The sequence below is a fragment of the Pseudophryne corroboree genome, chromosome 2 (genome assembly GCF_028390025.1).
Source record: "Pseudophryne corroboree isolate aPseCor3 chromosome 2, aPseCor3.hap2, whole genome shotgun sequence".
NCBI lineage: Eukaryota > Metazoa > Chordata > Amphibia > Anura > Myobatrachidae > Pseudophryne > Pseudophryne corroboree.
This window is the reverse complement of record NC_086445.1, coordinates 792,754,059-792,769,988: the sequence shown is the minus strand read 5'-3', so window position 1 is coordinate 792,769,988 and position 15,930 is coordinate 792,754,059. Positions and strand designations below refer to the sequence as shown.

The following is a 15,930-nucleotide window of genomic DNA, read 5'->3' as shown; positions in this document are numbered from 1 at the left end:
CTTTAGTAATGGGCACATTCGCATTAGGGGCCGATGAAAGTTTGCCTGCAGGAATCTACGCCATAATCAGATTCCTTCAGCCCCGCTCATTCCTATGGGAAAGAAGTCCCTGCACCCTTTGGGCCATGCACATACGTGAACTCAGGTCACACATGCGCACCGGGCTGATCTGGCAGTGGTAAGTTCCACTGCTGCTGAAGTAGCAGAGTTAGGGATTGCAGGGAGAGCTGATTTTTCATATCAGCAACCCCTAAAATTCACTGGCATTTATGTATTCACTGCAGCAACTCACATCCACCCCCCACCCCCAATAATAAATAGGCATCTTATTCTGGGAGAACACACTTAAGATGCCCATTGTCTGATATCTCCCCCTCATAAGGTAAAGAGCACTCCCACCATATCTGTGCTTATTGGCTCTTACCATGGAACCTTCTTCTAAAAAAGTCATAATATTCTTCAATATGAGACCCTGGAGGACCCAAGATTTCAGACAGCCAAGCAGAGGCACCAACTATGAACCCCAAAGTGTCAGCCAACAAGCATTTGTACATGTAGGGTTGGACTGGCCCACTGGGTTACAGAGGACCCCCCCCCCCCCCCCATCCCGGTTGGCCTCACTGCCTACCCACAAACACCCCCCCCCCCCCCAAAGGAATCAGGTTCCAGACTGTGAATTTGAATTATACTTTATATATATATATATATATATATATATATCTAATGTTACCTTATACTGCACAGGACTATGGTGTATTTGATCCATTGCTGTTATTAATCTGGTACATTATCGTGTATGCATTACCAGAATTTACTATCAGGCCTCTGTGGTGGTTGGACCCACCCCCTCTGGACACTGGACACACCCCTAAACATGGGCCACCACTGCATTCTCCTGGTGGGCCCTTCATGTCTCAGTCCGACACTGTGTACATATGAATGTAAATAGTTTAACACCCTATAAACTATATGCACCACCACTGGATGATGTGAAAGTGAGGGCAAGAGCATATACAACTGCTTTCTTTCCTAAGCTAATCAATTCTTTAAAGAAAGTCTTAGAAGTAGTTAATGGACATTAGGAAAAGTTCAAATAAATGGGTGTGTGCGGTAGAGACGCAAACAGAAGGTAGTGATGTAAACTAGATAGTAAACATGACTGAAAATACACTTTGGTATGTGCTATGAGTTCCATGGCAACACACTGAATTCCCTGAACTGTACATGTTCATTTTATCCCCACATATATGTAATAGTGTGAACACAAAGCCATGTCATGCATAGCACAAAAGTGGTCATGTTAAATCAAGGGTTTTGTTTTTACTTGCTGACAATAGCAATGTATCAGTAATGGACAAAGTAGCTATATTAAGTTTTGCCGTCTTTGAATTAGTTCTGATGTACTTGTACCACAAATATATATAATGTATATACTCACCACCATGCTCCAGCAGGGCCATAATTGTCTCCGAAGAGAGGGAGGCATGAGAGAATAAATGGCACACCCCAGGCAGTAACATGATACACTCTAAAATAAAAATAAAAAATTACAATTATTTAATATATAATGCTTTACATACTTTTAGATATTCTGTAATTTACTGTGTGTGTCTACAGCGCAGTGCTACGTGTATACATTTTAACTGTGCTACTGTATATGGAATCAGGAAGGGGAATTAGATCGCTTTTAGTGGCATATCTATAATGGTTGCTACTAGAACATCTGCCAGACTCCGGAATCATGGGTGACTCTCCTGGATGCCCGGAAGAGTAGACAAAGTCCAGGGACATACAGTGAAGTAAATGGCTCAGGAGGCACTGGCTAGAATAGACAGATGTACACACAATATATGAGCCCAAGGGTGCATGTGGGCATTATACATAGTTGCAGAAGTATATACTGCTGGAAATTTGGTGAATTTTTGATCAGAGATGTACGGAAAAGATAGGCTGGGGAGGTGCCATAGGCTTTTCTCTTACGTCCTAGGGGATACTGGGAATCCACTTAGTACCATGGGGTATAGACGGGTCCACTAGGAGCCATGGGCACTTTAAGAAATTTAAAGTGTGCACTGGCTCCTCCTTCTATGCTCGTCCTACCAGACACAGTTTAGAAAATGTGCCAGGGGGAGCCGGTCACGTCTCTGGAAGCTCCTGAAGAGTTTTCTGCATATATTTTCTCAGTTTCGTATTTTCAGGATGGCATCAGCCTGCCTGCTTTGTGGGACTTGGGGGGGGGGGGGGGGGGGGGGGCATTTTCCCTCTGCAGCTGACACAGACGCTGTCTGACAGAGACGTTCAGCTCCTCCGTAGAAACTCCAGATTACCTCAGCGGTACCAAGGGGTCATAGCAGAGGGGGAGCGATTATTAATGGACTAAGGTGGTCATTCCGAGTTGATCGCAGCCAGCAACTTTTAGCTGCTACTGCGATCAATAGTCCACGTCTATGGGGGAGTGTATTTTAGCTTAGCAGGGCTGCGATCGCTTGTGCAGCCCTGCTAAGCTAAAAAAAATTCAAGCAGAAGTAGACTATGGCTGGACATACTTACCCTGTGCGATGGATCCGGCCCGGCTTTGACGTCACACCTCCGCCCTTTGTTGTCCTGGACACGCTTGCGTTTTACTCACCACCGTCTCCAACGGTCCGGATCCGCCCATCCACGCCTCCTTCCTGTCAATCTTCTTAGCGATCACCGCTGTGACCGCTTCCGTCGGTAGTCGCGGCGTAACCCTGCGACCCCTGGCGCCAGGCAACGCCGCGCATGCCATTCCGCACCCGTTCGCACTGCAGCGAAAAAACGCTGTGTGCGAACGGGTCGGAATGACCCCCTAAATCCCTAATCTAGGTACTTAGTCTGCGACCCGGCTAAGCTTGGCATTAAGGGCACCGTGTGTTGGCTCCATACTCTCTCTGTGTCTCCCTGGAAGGGCTCTTTGTGGGTTAATTGTGCATTTAACCTTTTCCTGTGTATGTGTGCTGTCACTGTTACATTATGTAAGGCAAAGAGTGTGTTTCATGTAAGGCACAATGTTCCTCTTCTCCTTCTTCACTAGTGTGTACTCAATGTAGTATCCCTTCCCAGGCTGGTGGGGCAGAACAAGCATGGCTGGACTCCATTAGGGAAATGATTTCCACAATTTCTACTAAGTTATCTTGGAATGAGAAAGAGAAGCAATACTTAAGACAATCTATTACTGAGTTTATGAAAAAAAGACTCAGTACCCAAACCAGCATCTCAGTCCCCTGCCATTTGTCCGCAAACACGTACTAGTTCTGAATATCCCTGACAAGGTGACAGAGGACAGTGAGTAATGTTATTTTAATATAAAAAAGAAATCCTGTGCCACTTTTCCTGTGTCAAAGGAACTAAATACCCTGTTTGAAGAACCATGGGTTAATACTGATAGGCTATTTCAAATCCCTAAACGGTTGTTATCATCTTTTCCTTTTCCTCCTGAGGATAGGAAAAACTGTGAAAATCCACCGATAGTGGATGCATCAGTATCCAGCAGGGACGTGCAGTCAGGGGAGGCAGGGGAGGCAGTGCCTCCCCTGTCATAAATGATTAAAATAATAGAAAGAATATACTTATGACACATATGATGTGTCATAAGTATGTGCTTAGACTTTATATTATTTTAATCATCTTCTTATATTAAAAAAAACGGTTTTACTTATGAATCGGAGGCACCGCTTTCGGTGCCTCCCGCTAGCTATATGAGAGGGCCGGAAGCGGGGGGCGGGGCCAGGCATCGGGCAGTAAAAGCCCATTACAAAAAGCCCTGCAAGCGGCACCTCTAGGAGTGCCGCTTTGACAAGGGGCGTGCTTTCAGATATGAGAGCACGCCCCTGTCACTGAATGATTGGGCAGTGGCAGCAGGGGTGGATTGTACTGTCAGACTACCAATCCACCCCCCTTCCCGGGCTGACTGCCGCAAACAATGTCCACCCCTCTCCCGAGCTTACACCAAGGGGTGCCGATTGTGACCCCCCCCCCCCCCCCCCGAAGTTTACCGGAGACGGAGGACTTCAAGGCAGCAGAACAGGCTCACTCACTCACTAATGTGCACGCAGCTGCAGCACAGCCTCATTATACGTATGTGGAGGCTGGGCTGACTGAACTGTAGGGGGAGCTGCAGAGTCACTTCACCCGGCCAGCTCCTCTCAGGCAGTTCCCATGGGCCTTTGAGAGTTCAGAGGTCGGGTGAGGAAGTGTTTCTGCAGCAGGTCCGTGTCTGGCATGCTGGAGGGGGGATGGCTGATCGGGTAAGTAGTCCCTGTCTTTTCTCCTCATGCCTGTTTCTCTCTCCATGTGTCTAGCTGTTTCTCTCCCTCTCTCTGTGTCCCTCTCTCTGAGTCCCTTCCCAAACCAGTCTCCCTCCCCATATCACTCTCTTCATGTCTGTGTGTCTCTCTCTCTCTCTGCATGTCTGTCTCTCCCTGTTTCTGTCTCTCCTGGTGTCTGTCTCTCCATGCCTCTCTCCCTCCATATGTCAGTCTCTATCTCTCTCCCCTACCAAAAATGATGAAAGAGCACACAATAGAATAACTGGATTAAGCCTTCAGGGGTCCTGGGGCACTGAAAACAGGGGGGCCCCCTTCCCTGATGTCAGGATTTAATAACCTTCTCTCACCCCCACCTCATAAAATATGTTTAATGATTCCCCTTCAGAGTCCCGCTCCTCAGTGCCTTCTTGGAGGATGTCTCCACCCCCAGTTGTCTTTTGTGCAGCGCGTCTACTCGACACTAACGCTGCAGACGGAGGGGAGACGATCAAGCCTGTGGGTACAGACTCAGGGGCAGGGCTGTTACAAGACATACCCAGTGCGAACAGTAAACCCCCCTTAAATAACTGAAAAATGTAGTACACCAATAAAGAGGTGTGGTCCAACTGCAAAGAACGTAGCCACACACAGCCGCATTCACAAATGCACACACACGCAAATGCACACATCCACATTCACATATGCACACACACGCAAATGCACACATCCACATTCACATATGCACACACACGCAAATGCACACATCCACATATGCACACACACGCAAATGCACACAGCTACATTCACATATGCACACACACGCAAATGCACACAGCCACATTCACATATGCACACACACGCAAATGCACACATCCACATATGCACACACACGCAAATGCACACAGCTACATTCACATATGCACACACACGCAAATGCACACAGCCACTTTCACATATGCACACACACGCAAATGCACACAGCTACATTCACATATGCACACACACGCAAATGCACACAGCCACTTTCACATATGCACACACAAGCAAATGCACACAGCTACATTCACATATGCACACACACGCAAATGCACACAGCCACTTTCACATATGCACACACACGCAAATGCACACAGCTACATTCACATATGCACACACACGCAAATGCACACAGCCACTTTCACATATGCACACACACGCAAATGCACACAGCTACATTCACATATGCACACACACGCAAATGCACACAGCCACTTTCACATATGCACACACACGCAAATGCACACAGCCACTTTCACAAATGCACACAGCCACTTTCACATATGCACATACACGCAAATGCACACAGCCACTTTCACATATGCACACACACGCAAATGCACACAGCTACATTCACATATGCACACACACGCAAATGCACACAGCCACTTTCACATATGCACACACACGCAAATGCACACAGCCACTTTCACATATGCACACACACGCAAATGCACACAGCCACTTTCACATATGCACACACACGCAAATGCACACAGCCACTTTCACATATGCACATACACGCAAATGCACACAGCCACTTTCACATATGCACACACACGCAAATGCACACAGCTACATTCACATATGCACACAGCCACATTGGCACATTGCAGCCAGTGTCCCAAACACTAAACGAAGCACTTGTTAGTGTCTGAGCTGGGTGTGTGCAGTACAGCCTGTGCCCAGCACTCTCCCCCATCAGTCCACTCTAATCTAACCTGCTGTTGCTCCTCAGAATCCCTCACCTAACACCACGAGCTGGAGCTGATGCTGCGATGGGAGTTTGGGACAGAGACAGATCGCAGGGCAGTGAGGAGGCGGGCACACTTCTGTCAATCCTCGCCTCCTCCTACACTCTAATGAATCCTGTGTACTGGGACAGGGGCTTAAACACCGGCCACGGCACGCAGCCTTGTAAGGGACTGTATTGCTGGCAGCGGGCATCCCGGGCGTTTCCACGTGTCACCCGCCCTCCAGTAGAAACATCAAGGGTGTAGCCGTAGGGGATTATTCTATTTCTCTCCAGGCTCCGACACGGGCACAGCTCTCCCAGCAGCTGCCGCTGCTGCTGGGAGTGCTGTTGCTGGCGGTGGAACCTGTAGACAGTAGAACTGTCAGTGGACAGCAGCTTAGACCTGGAGGGCCCGGGGTACTTACCCCCTGGGTCCCCTCTTAATCCGGCACTGGAATAACCTATAATAATATAAAAGTTGGCATGGTTAATATATTAAAACACTTTCATTTGGCAAATATCTCATGTATATCACAGAAATAGTAAAGTGACAATCAGCTTGCAATCTGAGCTAAAATCACATATGTTTAAAAAGTACATGAAGTAATATGTTACAGTTTATGCCCCTGTTCCAATAATACAGAATACATTTCAGTATATCTGTTCCTAGTATAGTCCCTGGGGGGGTGATAGGCAGTCTATTGATGAGCACAAAATCAGCAGCATTGAATAGTTACCGCAGCTGATGGTAGGGTCACAATCCTACACCAGGCACAAGTAGTCATTCAAATGCATTGGGTATGGTTGACTGGCGGCCGGGATCCTGGCAGTCAGCATACCGACGTCGGGATCCCGGCCGCCAGAATGCGACCTTGTCCATTGTGACCCTACCATCAGCTGCGGTAACTATTCACTGCTGTTGATTTTGTGCTCATCAATAGACTGCCTATCACCCCCCAGGGACTATACTAGGAACAGGTATACTGACATGTATTCTGACATGTATTCTGTATTATTGGAACAGGGGCATAAATTGTTACATATTACTTCATTTACTTTTTAAACATATCTGATTTTAATGCTAATTGCAAGCTGATTGTCACTTTACTATTTCTGTGATATACATGGGATATTTGCCATATGAAAGTGTTTTAATATATTAACCATGCCATCCCTTTTATATTATTATATTATTCTGTTGAGCGCTGTTTCATCATGTATTTTGTTTCAGGGCGTAACTAACCTCTACGTATTAACAGCTGCTGTGGAAATGCTGCCCTTGTAGCACCTGGAATAGGGGCACAGGTTCTCATACTCGGTCCTCAGGACCCCACACGGTTCATGTTTTGCAGGTCACCTGTAGATTTTTAAAATGGTGACAGTTGGTGATACACAGCGCAGCTGCTGGGAGACATGGAAAACGTGAACCGTGTGGGGTCCTGATGACAGTTTGAGAACCACTGGGTTAACATACCATTTTCCTCAGTCTCTCTCTCCCTCCCTGTGTCTGTCTCTCCCTGTCTCGGTCTCTTTCTCCACATGTCTGTCTGTCTCTCTCTCCTTGTGTCTGTATCTCTCTCCATGTCTCCTCCTACCTCCCAATGTGTGTGTGTGCGTGTCTCTCTCTCTCTTCCTGTATCTCTACCTCCCCATGTCTGTCTCTCTTGGTCACTGTGTCTGTCTCTCCATATCTCCTCCCTCCCCATGTCACTCCTCTTTCTTCCTCTCTCTGTTCATCTCTCTCTCTCTCTCTCAGTATGTCTGTCTGTCTCTCTCCCTGTGTCTGTCTCCACGTCTCTGTATATCTCTCCCTGTGTGTCTCTTTCTCCATGTCTGCTCCCTCCCCATGTGTGTGTGTTTCACTCTCTCTCCCTCCCCATGTCTGTCTCTTTCTCCATGTCTTATCCCTCCTTGTGTCTGTCTCTCTTTCCCTGTGTCTGTGTCTCTCCATGTGTGTCTCTCTCTAACCTCATGTCTGTCTCTCTCTCCCCATGTCCGTTTCTCTTTCCATGTTTGTGTCTGTTTGTCCCTGTCTCTTTCTCCCACCCAAGTTACTCTCTTTCCAGAACTGTCTCTCAGCATGTAAGTCTCTCTTTCAACATGTCTGTGTCTCACTCCCTCTTTCTTCCCCCCCCCCCCCCCATGTCCCCCTCACTCCCAATGTCTCCTTGGTTCTGTGTTTATATATCACACACACACACACACACACACACACACACACACACACACACACACACACACGGGTTGGAGGTTTCTATATATGTGCACTCTCTTCTATTTCTATCTCTCCCTCTCTCTCATATCTGGAACCCCCCCTCCCCCCTAAAAATCCTGCATTTGCCCCTGGACTGTCACAAAGAGAACTCGGACAGACAGCTCCAGTGATGAGGAGGGCACAGCTGCGGGCAGCCAGAAAACAAAGAGCCTTATGTACACCTGGTGCGGAGGTGCAGCCCTGCCCCACCCCCAACCCGATCGCAGGCCACGCCCATGTTCCCCTGGACTACGCGGAGAACACCAGAGGAGCGGAACCCATAACTTCTACTGAGGCCGTCCTGTGTGAGCTTGCATGGAAGGAGCAACGGTGGCTGGGACCCGGGAGCTGCATTAGAGGAGGTGAGATCCCATACTGCCCACTTTTTCCCACCACTACTCCCATCCTGCCCCCCCCTTCTATTACTCCCTGCCTGTCCCCCTATTCTGCACTACTGTTACTCCAATCCTGCCCCCTGCTCTCCACCACTATTACTCCCAGTCTGCCAGCCTGCTCCTCCTCTCTCTCTCTCTCTCTCTCTCTCTCTCTGTCATCTCCCTCTATTCCTCTCACTCTCCTCTTTCCCATATACCCCTATTTCTCCTCTCTCTTTGCCATCTCCTCTATTCCTCCTCTCCCATCTCCCTCTATTCCTTCTCTATCTTCCTTCTGCCCCCTATTCCGTCTCTCTTCCTTCTCACCCTATTCCTCTCTCTCTGCCATCTTCCCCTGTGCCTACTCCCTTGTCTATCCCTCCTGTCTTCATATTTCTCTTCTCTCTCCCATCTCCCCATATTCCACCTCTCTGTCTCTCATAAATTTATAAAAATTGACAATGTATTAGCCACCTGCTCATCACAAGTTTGATGAGCAGGAAGGCTGCAGGCACTGGCGGCATCAGACTGAGATGCAGATTAGCGGCTGGGGGTCAGGCAGTTGATGGCGGCGATTTTGTAGGCAATTGGCAGGGTCGGCAACCATTAGTGGCGGCAGTAGTGGGCATTGGCACGGCGGCAGATGATGACCTCGTCGGGACTCCACAGAGATTATGGCTGCAGTGCCTCACCAGCCACTGACCTCACCGCACGCCACTGGTATCCAGGCTCTCACGGAAAATTGTATTGCCTGTCCTGGGTGCAGCCTCCCTAAAAGACGCGGCTGATCATAAAATTGAGAACAAGCTCAAATCTTTGTATACAGCTGCTGGGGTGGCCCAGAGACCCACTATAGCATGTGGGTGGATTACAAGAGCCATTGCTAAATGGTCGGGTTACCTGATTGAGGATTTAGATACCCTTGCCTCAGGAGGAGGTAATCTTGTTCCTGCAAAATATACAAGACTCTGTGAACTTTATTGTGGAAGCCATTAAAGAGATAGGCTTGCTTAATGCACGCACTACAGCTTTGACAGTGTCGGCACGCAGTGGATTATGGCTACGCCAGTGGACTGCGGACTAGAGATGAGCGCCTGAAATTTTTCGGGTTTTGTGTTTTGGTTTTGGGTTCGGTTCCGCGGCCGTGTTTTGGGTTCGAACGCGTTTTGGCAAAACCTCACCGAATTTTTTTTGTCGGATTCGGGTGTGTTTTGGATTCGGGTGTTTTTTTCAAAAAACACTAAAAAACAGCTTAAATCATAGAATTTGGGGGTCATTTTGATCCCAAAGTATTATTAACCTCAAAAACCATAATTTACACTCATTTTCAGTCTATTCTGAATACCTCACACCTCACAATATTATTTTTAGTCCTAAAATTTGCACCGAGGTCGCTGTGTGAGTAAGATAAGCGACCCTAGTGGCCGACACAAACACCGGGCCCATCTAGGAGTGGCACTGCAGTGTCACGCAGGATGTCCCTTCCAAAAAACCCTCCCCAAACAGCACATGACGCAAAGAAAAAAAGAGGCGCAATGAGGTAGCTGTGTGAGTAAGATTAGCGACCCTAGTGGCCGACACAAACACCGGGCCCATCTAGGAGTGGCACTGCAGTGTCACGCAGGATGTCCCTTCCAAAAAACCCTCCCCAAACAGCACATGACGCAAAGAAAAAAAGAGGCGCAATGAGGTAGCTGACTGTGTGAGTAAGATTAGCGACCCTAGTGGCCGACACAAACACCGGGCCCATCTAGGAGTGGCACTGCAGTGTCACGCAGGATGTCCCTTCCAAAAAACCCTCCCCAATCAGCACATGATGCAAAGAAAAAGAAAAGAAAAAAGAGGTGCAAGATGGAATTGTCCTTGGGCCCTCCCACCCACCCTTATGTTGTATAAACAAAACAGGACATGCACACTTTAACCAACCCATCATTTCAGTGACAGGGTCTGCCACACGACTGTGACTGATATGACGGGTTGGTTTGGACCCCCCCCAAAAAAGAAGCAATTAATCTCTCCTTGCACAAACTGGCTCTACAGAGGCAAGATGTCCACCTCATCTTCACCCTCCGATATATCACCGTGTACATCCCCCTCCTCACAGATTATCAATTCGTCCCCACTGGAATCCACCATCTCAGCTCCCTGTGTACTTTGTGGAGGCAATTGCTGCTGGTCAATGTCTCCGCGGAGGAATTGATTATAATTCATTTTAATGAACATCATCTTCTCCACATTTTCTGGATGTAACCTCGTACGCCGATTGCTGACAAGGTGAGCGGCGGCACTAAACACTCTTTCGGAGTACACACTTGTGGGAGGGCAACTTAGGTAGAATAAAGCCAGTTTGTGCAAGGGCCTCCAAATTGCCTCTTTTTCCTGCCAGTATAAGTACGGACTGTGTGACGTGCCTACTTGGATGCGGTCACTCATATAATCCTCCACCATTCTATCAATGTTGAGAGAATCATATGCAGTGACAGTAGACGACATGTCCGTAATCGTTGTCAGGTCCTTCAGTCCGGACCAGATGTCAGCATCAGCAGTCGCTCCAGACTGCCCTGCATCACCGCCAGCGGGTGGGCTCGGAATTCTGAGCCTTTTCCTCGCACCCCCAGTTGCGGGAGAATGTGAAGGAGGAGATGTTGACAGGTCGCGTTCCGCTTGACTTGACAATTTTGTCACCAGCAGGTCTTTCAACCCCAGCAGACCTGTGTCTGCCGGAAAGAGAGATCCAAGGTAGGCTTTAAATCTAGGATCGAGCACGGTGGCCAAAATGTAGTGCTCTGATTTCAACAGATTGACCACCCGTGAATCCTTGTTAAGCGAATTAAGGGCTGCATCCACAAGTCCCACATGCCTAGCGGAATCGCTCCCTTTTAGCTCCTTCTTCAATGCCTCCAGCTTCTTCTGCAAAAGCCTGATGAGGGGAATGACCGGACTCAGGCTGGCAGTGTCTGAACTGACTTCACGTGTGGCAAGTTCAAAGGGCATCAGAACCTTGCACAACGTTGAAATCATTCTCCACTGCACTTGAGACAGGTGCATTCCACCTACTATATCGTGCTCAATTGTATAGGCTTGAATGGCCTTTTGCTGCTCCTCCAACCTCTGAAGCATATAGAGGGTTGAATTCCACCTCGTTACCACTTCTTGCTTCAGATGATGGCAGGGCAGGTTCAGTAGTTTTTGGTGGTGCTCCAGTCTTCTGTACGTGGTGCCTGTACGCCGAAAGTGTCCCGCAATTTTTCTGGCCACCGACAGCATCTCTTGCACGCCCCTGTCGTTTTTTAAAAAATTCTGCACCACCAAATTCAAGGTATGTGCAAAACATGGGACGTGCTGGAATTTGCCCATATTTAATGCACACACAATATTGCTGGCGTTGTCCGATGCCACAAATCCACAGGAGAGTCCAATTGGGGTAAGCCATTCCGCGATGATCTTCCTCAGTTGCCGTAAGAGGTTTTCAGCTGTGTGCGTATTCTGGAAAGCGGTGATACAAAGCGTAGCCTGCCTAGGAAAGAGTTGGCGTTTGCGAGATGCTGCTACTGGTGCCGCCGCTGCTGTTCTTGCGGCGGGAGTCCATACATCTACCCAGTGGGCTGTCACAGTCATATAGTCCTGACCCTGCCCTGCTCCACTTGTCCACATGTCCGTGGTTAAGTGGACATTGGGTACAACTGCATTTTTTAGGACACTGGTGAGTCTCTTTCTGACGTCCGTGTACATTCTCGGTATCGCCTGCCTAGAGAAGTGGAACCTAGATGGTATTTGGTAACGGGGGCACACTGCCTCAATAAATTGTCTAGTTCCCTGTGAACTAACGGCGGATACCGGACGCACGTCTAACACCAACATAGTTGTCAAGGACTCAGTTATCCGCTTTGCAGTAGGATGACTGCTGTGATATTTCATCTTCCTCGCAAAGGACTGTTGAACAGTCAATTGCTTACTGGAAGTAGTACAAGTGGGCTTACGACTTCCCCTCTGGGATGACCATCGACTCCCAGCGGCAACAACAGCAGCGCCAGCAGCAGTAGGCGTTACACGCAAGGATGCATCGGAGGAATCCCAGGCAGGAGAGGACTCGTCAGAATTGCCAGTGACATGGCCTGCAGGACTATTGGCATTCCTGGGGAAGGAGGAAATTGACACTGAGGGAGTTGGTGGGGTGGTTTGCGTGAGCTTGGTTACAAGAGGAAGGGATTTACTGGTCAGTGGACTGCTTCCGCTGTCACCCAAAGTTTTTGAACTTGTCACTGACTTATTATGAATGCGCTGCAGGTGACGTATAAGGGAGGATGTTCCGAGGTGGTTAACGTCCTTACCCCTACTTATTACAGCTTGACAAAGGGAACACACGGCTTGACACCTGTTGTCCGCATTTCTGGTGAAATACCTCCACACCGAAGAGCTGATTTTTTTGGTATTTTCACCTGGCATGTCAACGGCCATATTCCTCCCACGGACAACAGGTGTCTCCCCGGGTGCCTGACTTAAACAAACCACCTCACCATCAGAATCCTCCTGGTCAATTTCCTCCCCAGCGCCAGCAACACCCATATCCTCCTCATCCTGGTGTACTTCAACACTGACATCTTCAATCTGACTATCAGGAACTGGACTGCGGGTGCTCCTTCCAGCACTTGCAGGGGGCGTGCAAATGGTGGAAGGCGCATGCTCTTCACGTCCAGTGTTGGGAAGGTCAGGCATCGCAACCGACACAATTGGACTCTCCTTGTGGATTTGGGATTTCGAAGAATGCACAGTTCTTTGCTGTGCTGCTTTTGCCAGCTTGAGTCTTTTCATTTTTCTAGCGAGAGGCTGAGTGCTTCCATCCTCATGTGAAGCTGAACCACTAGCCATGAACATAGGCCAGGGCCTCAGCCGTTCCTTGCCACTCCGTGTGGTAAATGGCATATTGGCAAGTTTACGCTTCTCCTCCGACAATTTTATTTTAGGTTTTGGAGTCCTTTTTTTACTGATATTTGGTGTTTTGGATTTGACATGCTCTGTACTATGACATTGGGCATCGGCCTTGGCAGACGACGTTGCTGGCATTTCATCGTCTCGGCCATGACTAGTGGCAGCAGCTTCAGCACGAGGTGGAAGTGGATCTTGATCTTTCCCTAATTTTGGAACCTCAACATTTTTGTTCTCCATATTTTAATAGGCACAACTAAAAGGCACCTCAGGTAAACAATGGAGATGGATGGATTGGATACTAGTATACAATTATGGACGGGCTGCCGAGTGCCGACACAGAGGTAGCCACAGCCGTGAACTACCGCACTGTACTGTGTCTGCTGCTAATATATAGACTGGTTGATAAAGAGATAGTATACTCGTAACTAGTATGTATGTATAAAGAAAGAAAAAAAACCACGGTTAGGTGGTATATACAATTATGGACGGGCTGCCGAGTGCCGACACAGAGGTAGCCACAGCCATGAACTACCGCACTGTACTGTGTCTGCTGCTAATATATAGACTGGTTGATAAAGAGATAGTATACTCGTAACTAGTATGTATGTATAAAGAAAGAAAAAAAAACCACGGTTAGGTGGTATATACAATTATGGACGGGCTGCCGAGTGCCGACACAGAGGTAGCCACAGCCGTGAACTACCGCACTGTACTGTGTCTGCTGCTAATATATAGACTGGTTGATAAAGAGATAGTATACTCGTAACTAGTATGTATGTATAAAGAAAGAAAAAAAAACCACGGTTAGGTGGTATATACAATTATGGACGGGCTGCCGAGTGCCGACACAGAGGTAGCCACAGCCGTGAACTACCGCACTGTACTGTGTCTGCTGCTAATATATAGACTGGTTGATAAAGAGATAGTATACTCGTAACTAGTATGTATGTATAAAGAAAGAAAAAAAAACCACGGTTAGGTGGTATATACAATTATGGACGGGCTGCCGAGTGCCGACACAGAGGTAGCCACAGCCGTGAACTACCGCACTGTACTGTGTCTGCTGCTAATATATAGACTGGTTGATAAAGAGATAGTATACTCGTAACTAGTATGTATGTATAAAGAAAGAAAAAAAAACCACGGTTAGGTGGTATATACAATTATGGACGGGCTGCCGAGTGCCGACACAGAGGTAGCCACAGCCGTGAACTACCGCACTGTACTGTGTCTGCTGCTAATATATAGACTGGTTGATAAAGAGATAGTATACTCGTAACTAGTATGTATGTATAAAGAAAGAAAAAAAAACCACGGTTAGGTGGTATATACAATTATGGACGGGCTGCCGAGTGCCGACACAGAGGTAGCCACAGCCGTGAACTACCGCACTGTACTGTGTCTGCTGCTAATATATAGACTGGTTGATAAAGAGATAGTATACTCGTAACTAGTATGTATGTATAAAGAAAGAAAAAAAAACCACGGTTAGGTGGTATATACAATTATGGACGGGCTGCCGAGTGCCGACACAGAGGTAGCCACAGCCGTGAACTACCGCACTGTACTGTGTCTGCTGCTAATATATAGACTGGTTGATAAAGAGATAGTATACTCGTAACTAGTATGTATGTATAAAGAAAGAAAAAAAAACCACGGTTAGGTGGTATATACAATTATGGACGGGCTGCCGAGTGCCGACACAGAGGTAGCCACAGCCGTGAACTACCGCACTGTACTGTGTCTGCTGCTAATATATAGACTGGTTGATAAAGAGATAGTATACTCGTAACTAGTATGTATGTATAAAGAAAGAAAAAAAAACCACGGTTAGGTGGTATATACAATTATGGACGGGCTGCCGAGTGCCGACACAGAGGTAGCCACAGCCGTGAACTACCGCACTGTACTGTGTCTGCTGCTAATATAGACTGGTTGATAAAGAGATAGTATACTCGTAACTAGTATGTATGTATAAAGAAAGAAAAAAAAACCACGGTTAGGTGGTATATACAATTATGGACGGGCTGCCGAGTGCCGACACAGAGGTAGTCACAGCCGTGAACTACCGCACTGTACCGTGTCTGCTGCTAATATAGACTGGTTGATAAAGAGATAGTATACTACTAATATTATATATACTGGTGGTCAGGTCACTGGTCACTAGTCACACTGGCAGTGGCACTCCTGCAGCAAAAGTGTGCACTGTTTAATTTTAATATAATATTATGTACTCCTGGCTCCTGCTATAACCTATAACTGGCACTGCAGTAGTGCTCCCCAGTCTCCCCCACAATTATAAGCTGTGTGAGCTGAGCAGTCAGACAGATATAT

The 15,930-nt window shown here is 47.6% G+C and overlaps 1 protein-coding gene and 1 long non-coding RNA gene across 4 annotated transcripts in view; one reads left to right on the top strand and one right to left on the bottom strand.

Moving 5' to 3' along the window:
* Positions 1–15,930, bottom strand: part of LOC135048735 (uncharacterized) — a 1,076,079-nt gene that overhangs the window by 484,746 nt on the left and 575,403 nt on the right. Inside the window, exon 7 of one of the 3 annotated variants that reach the window (XM_063955576.1) lies at positions 1,439–1,528. The exons of the other annotated variants lie outside the window; for them this stretch is intronic. Coding sequence (XP_063811646.1) covers positions 1,439–1,528 — 90 coding nt within the window. The remainder of the gene's footprint in view (positions 1–1,438; positions 1,529–15,930) is intronic. 3 annotated transcript variants of the gene reach the window in all.
* The window catches only part of LOC135048771 (uncharacterized), a 46,148-nt gene continuing 34,287 nt past the window's right edge, over positions 4,070–15,930 (top strand). The window contains exons 1-2 of the long non-coding RNA XR_010240573.1: positions 4,070–4,268; positions 8,399–8,655. This is a non-coding gene — a long non-coding RNA (uncharacterized LOC135048771). The remainder of the gene's footprint in view (positions 4,269–8,398; positions 8,656–15,930) is intronic.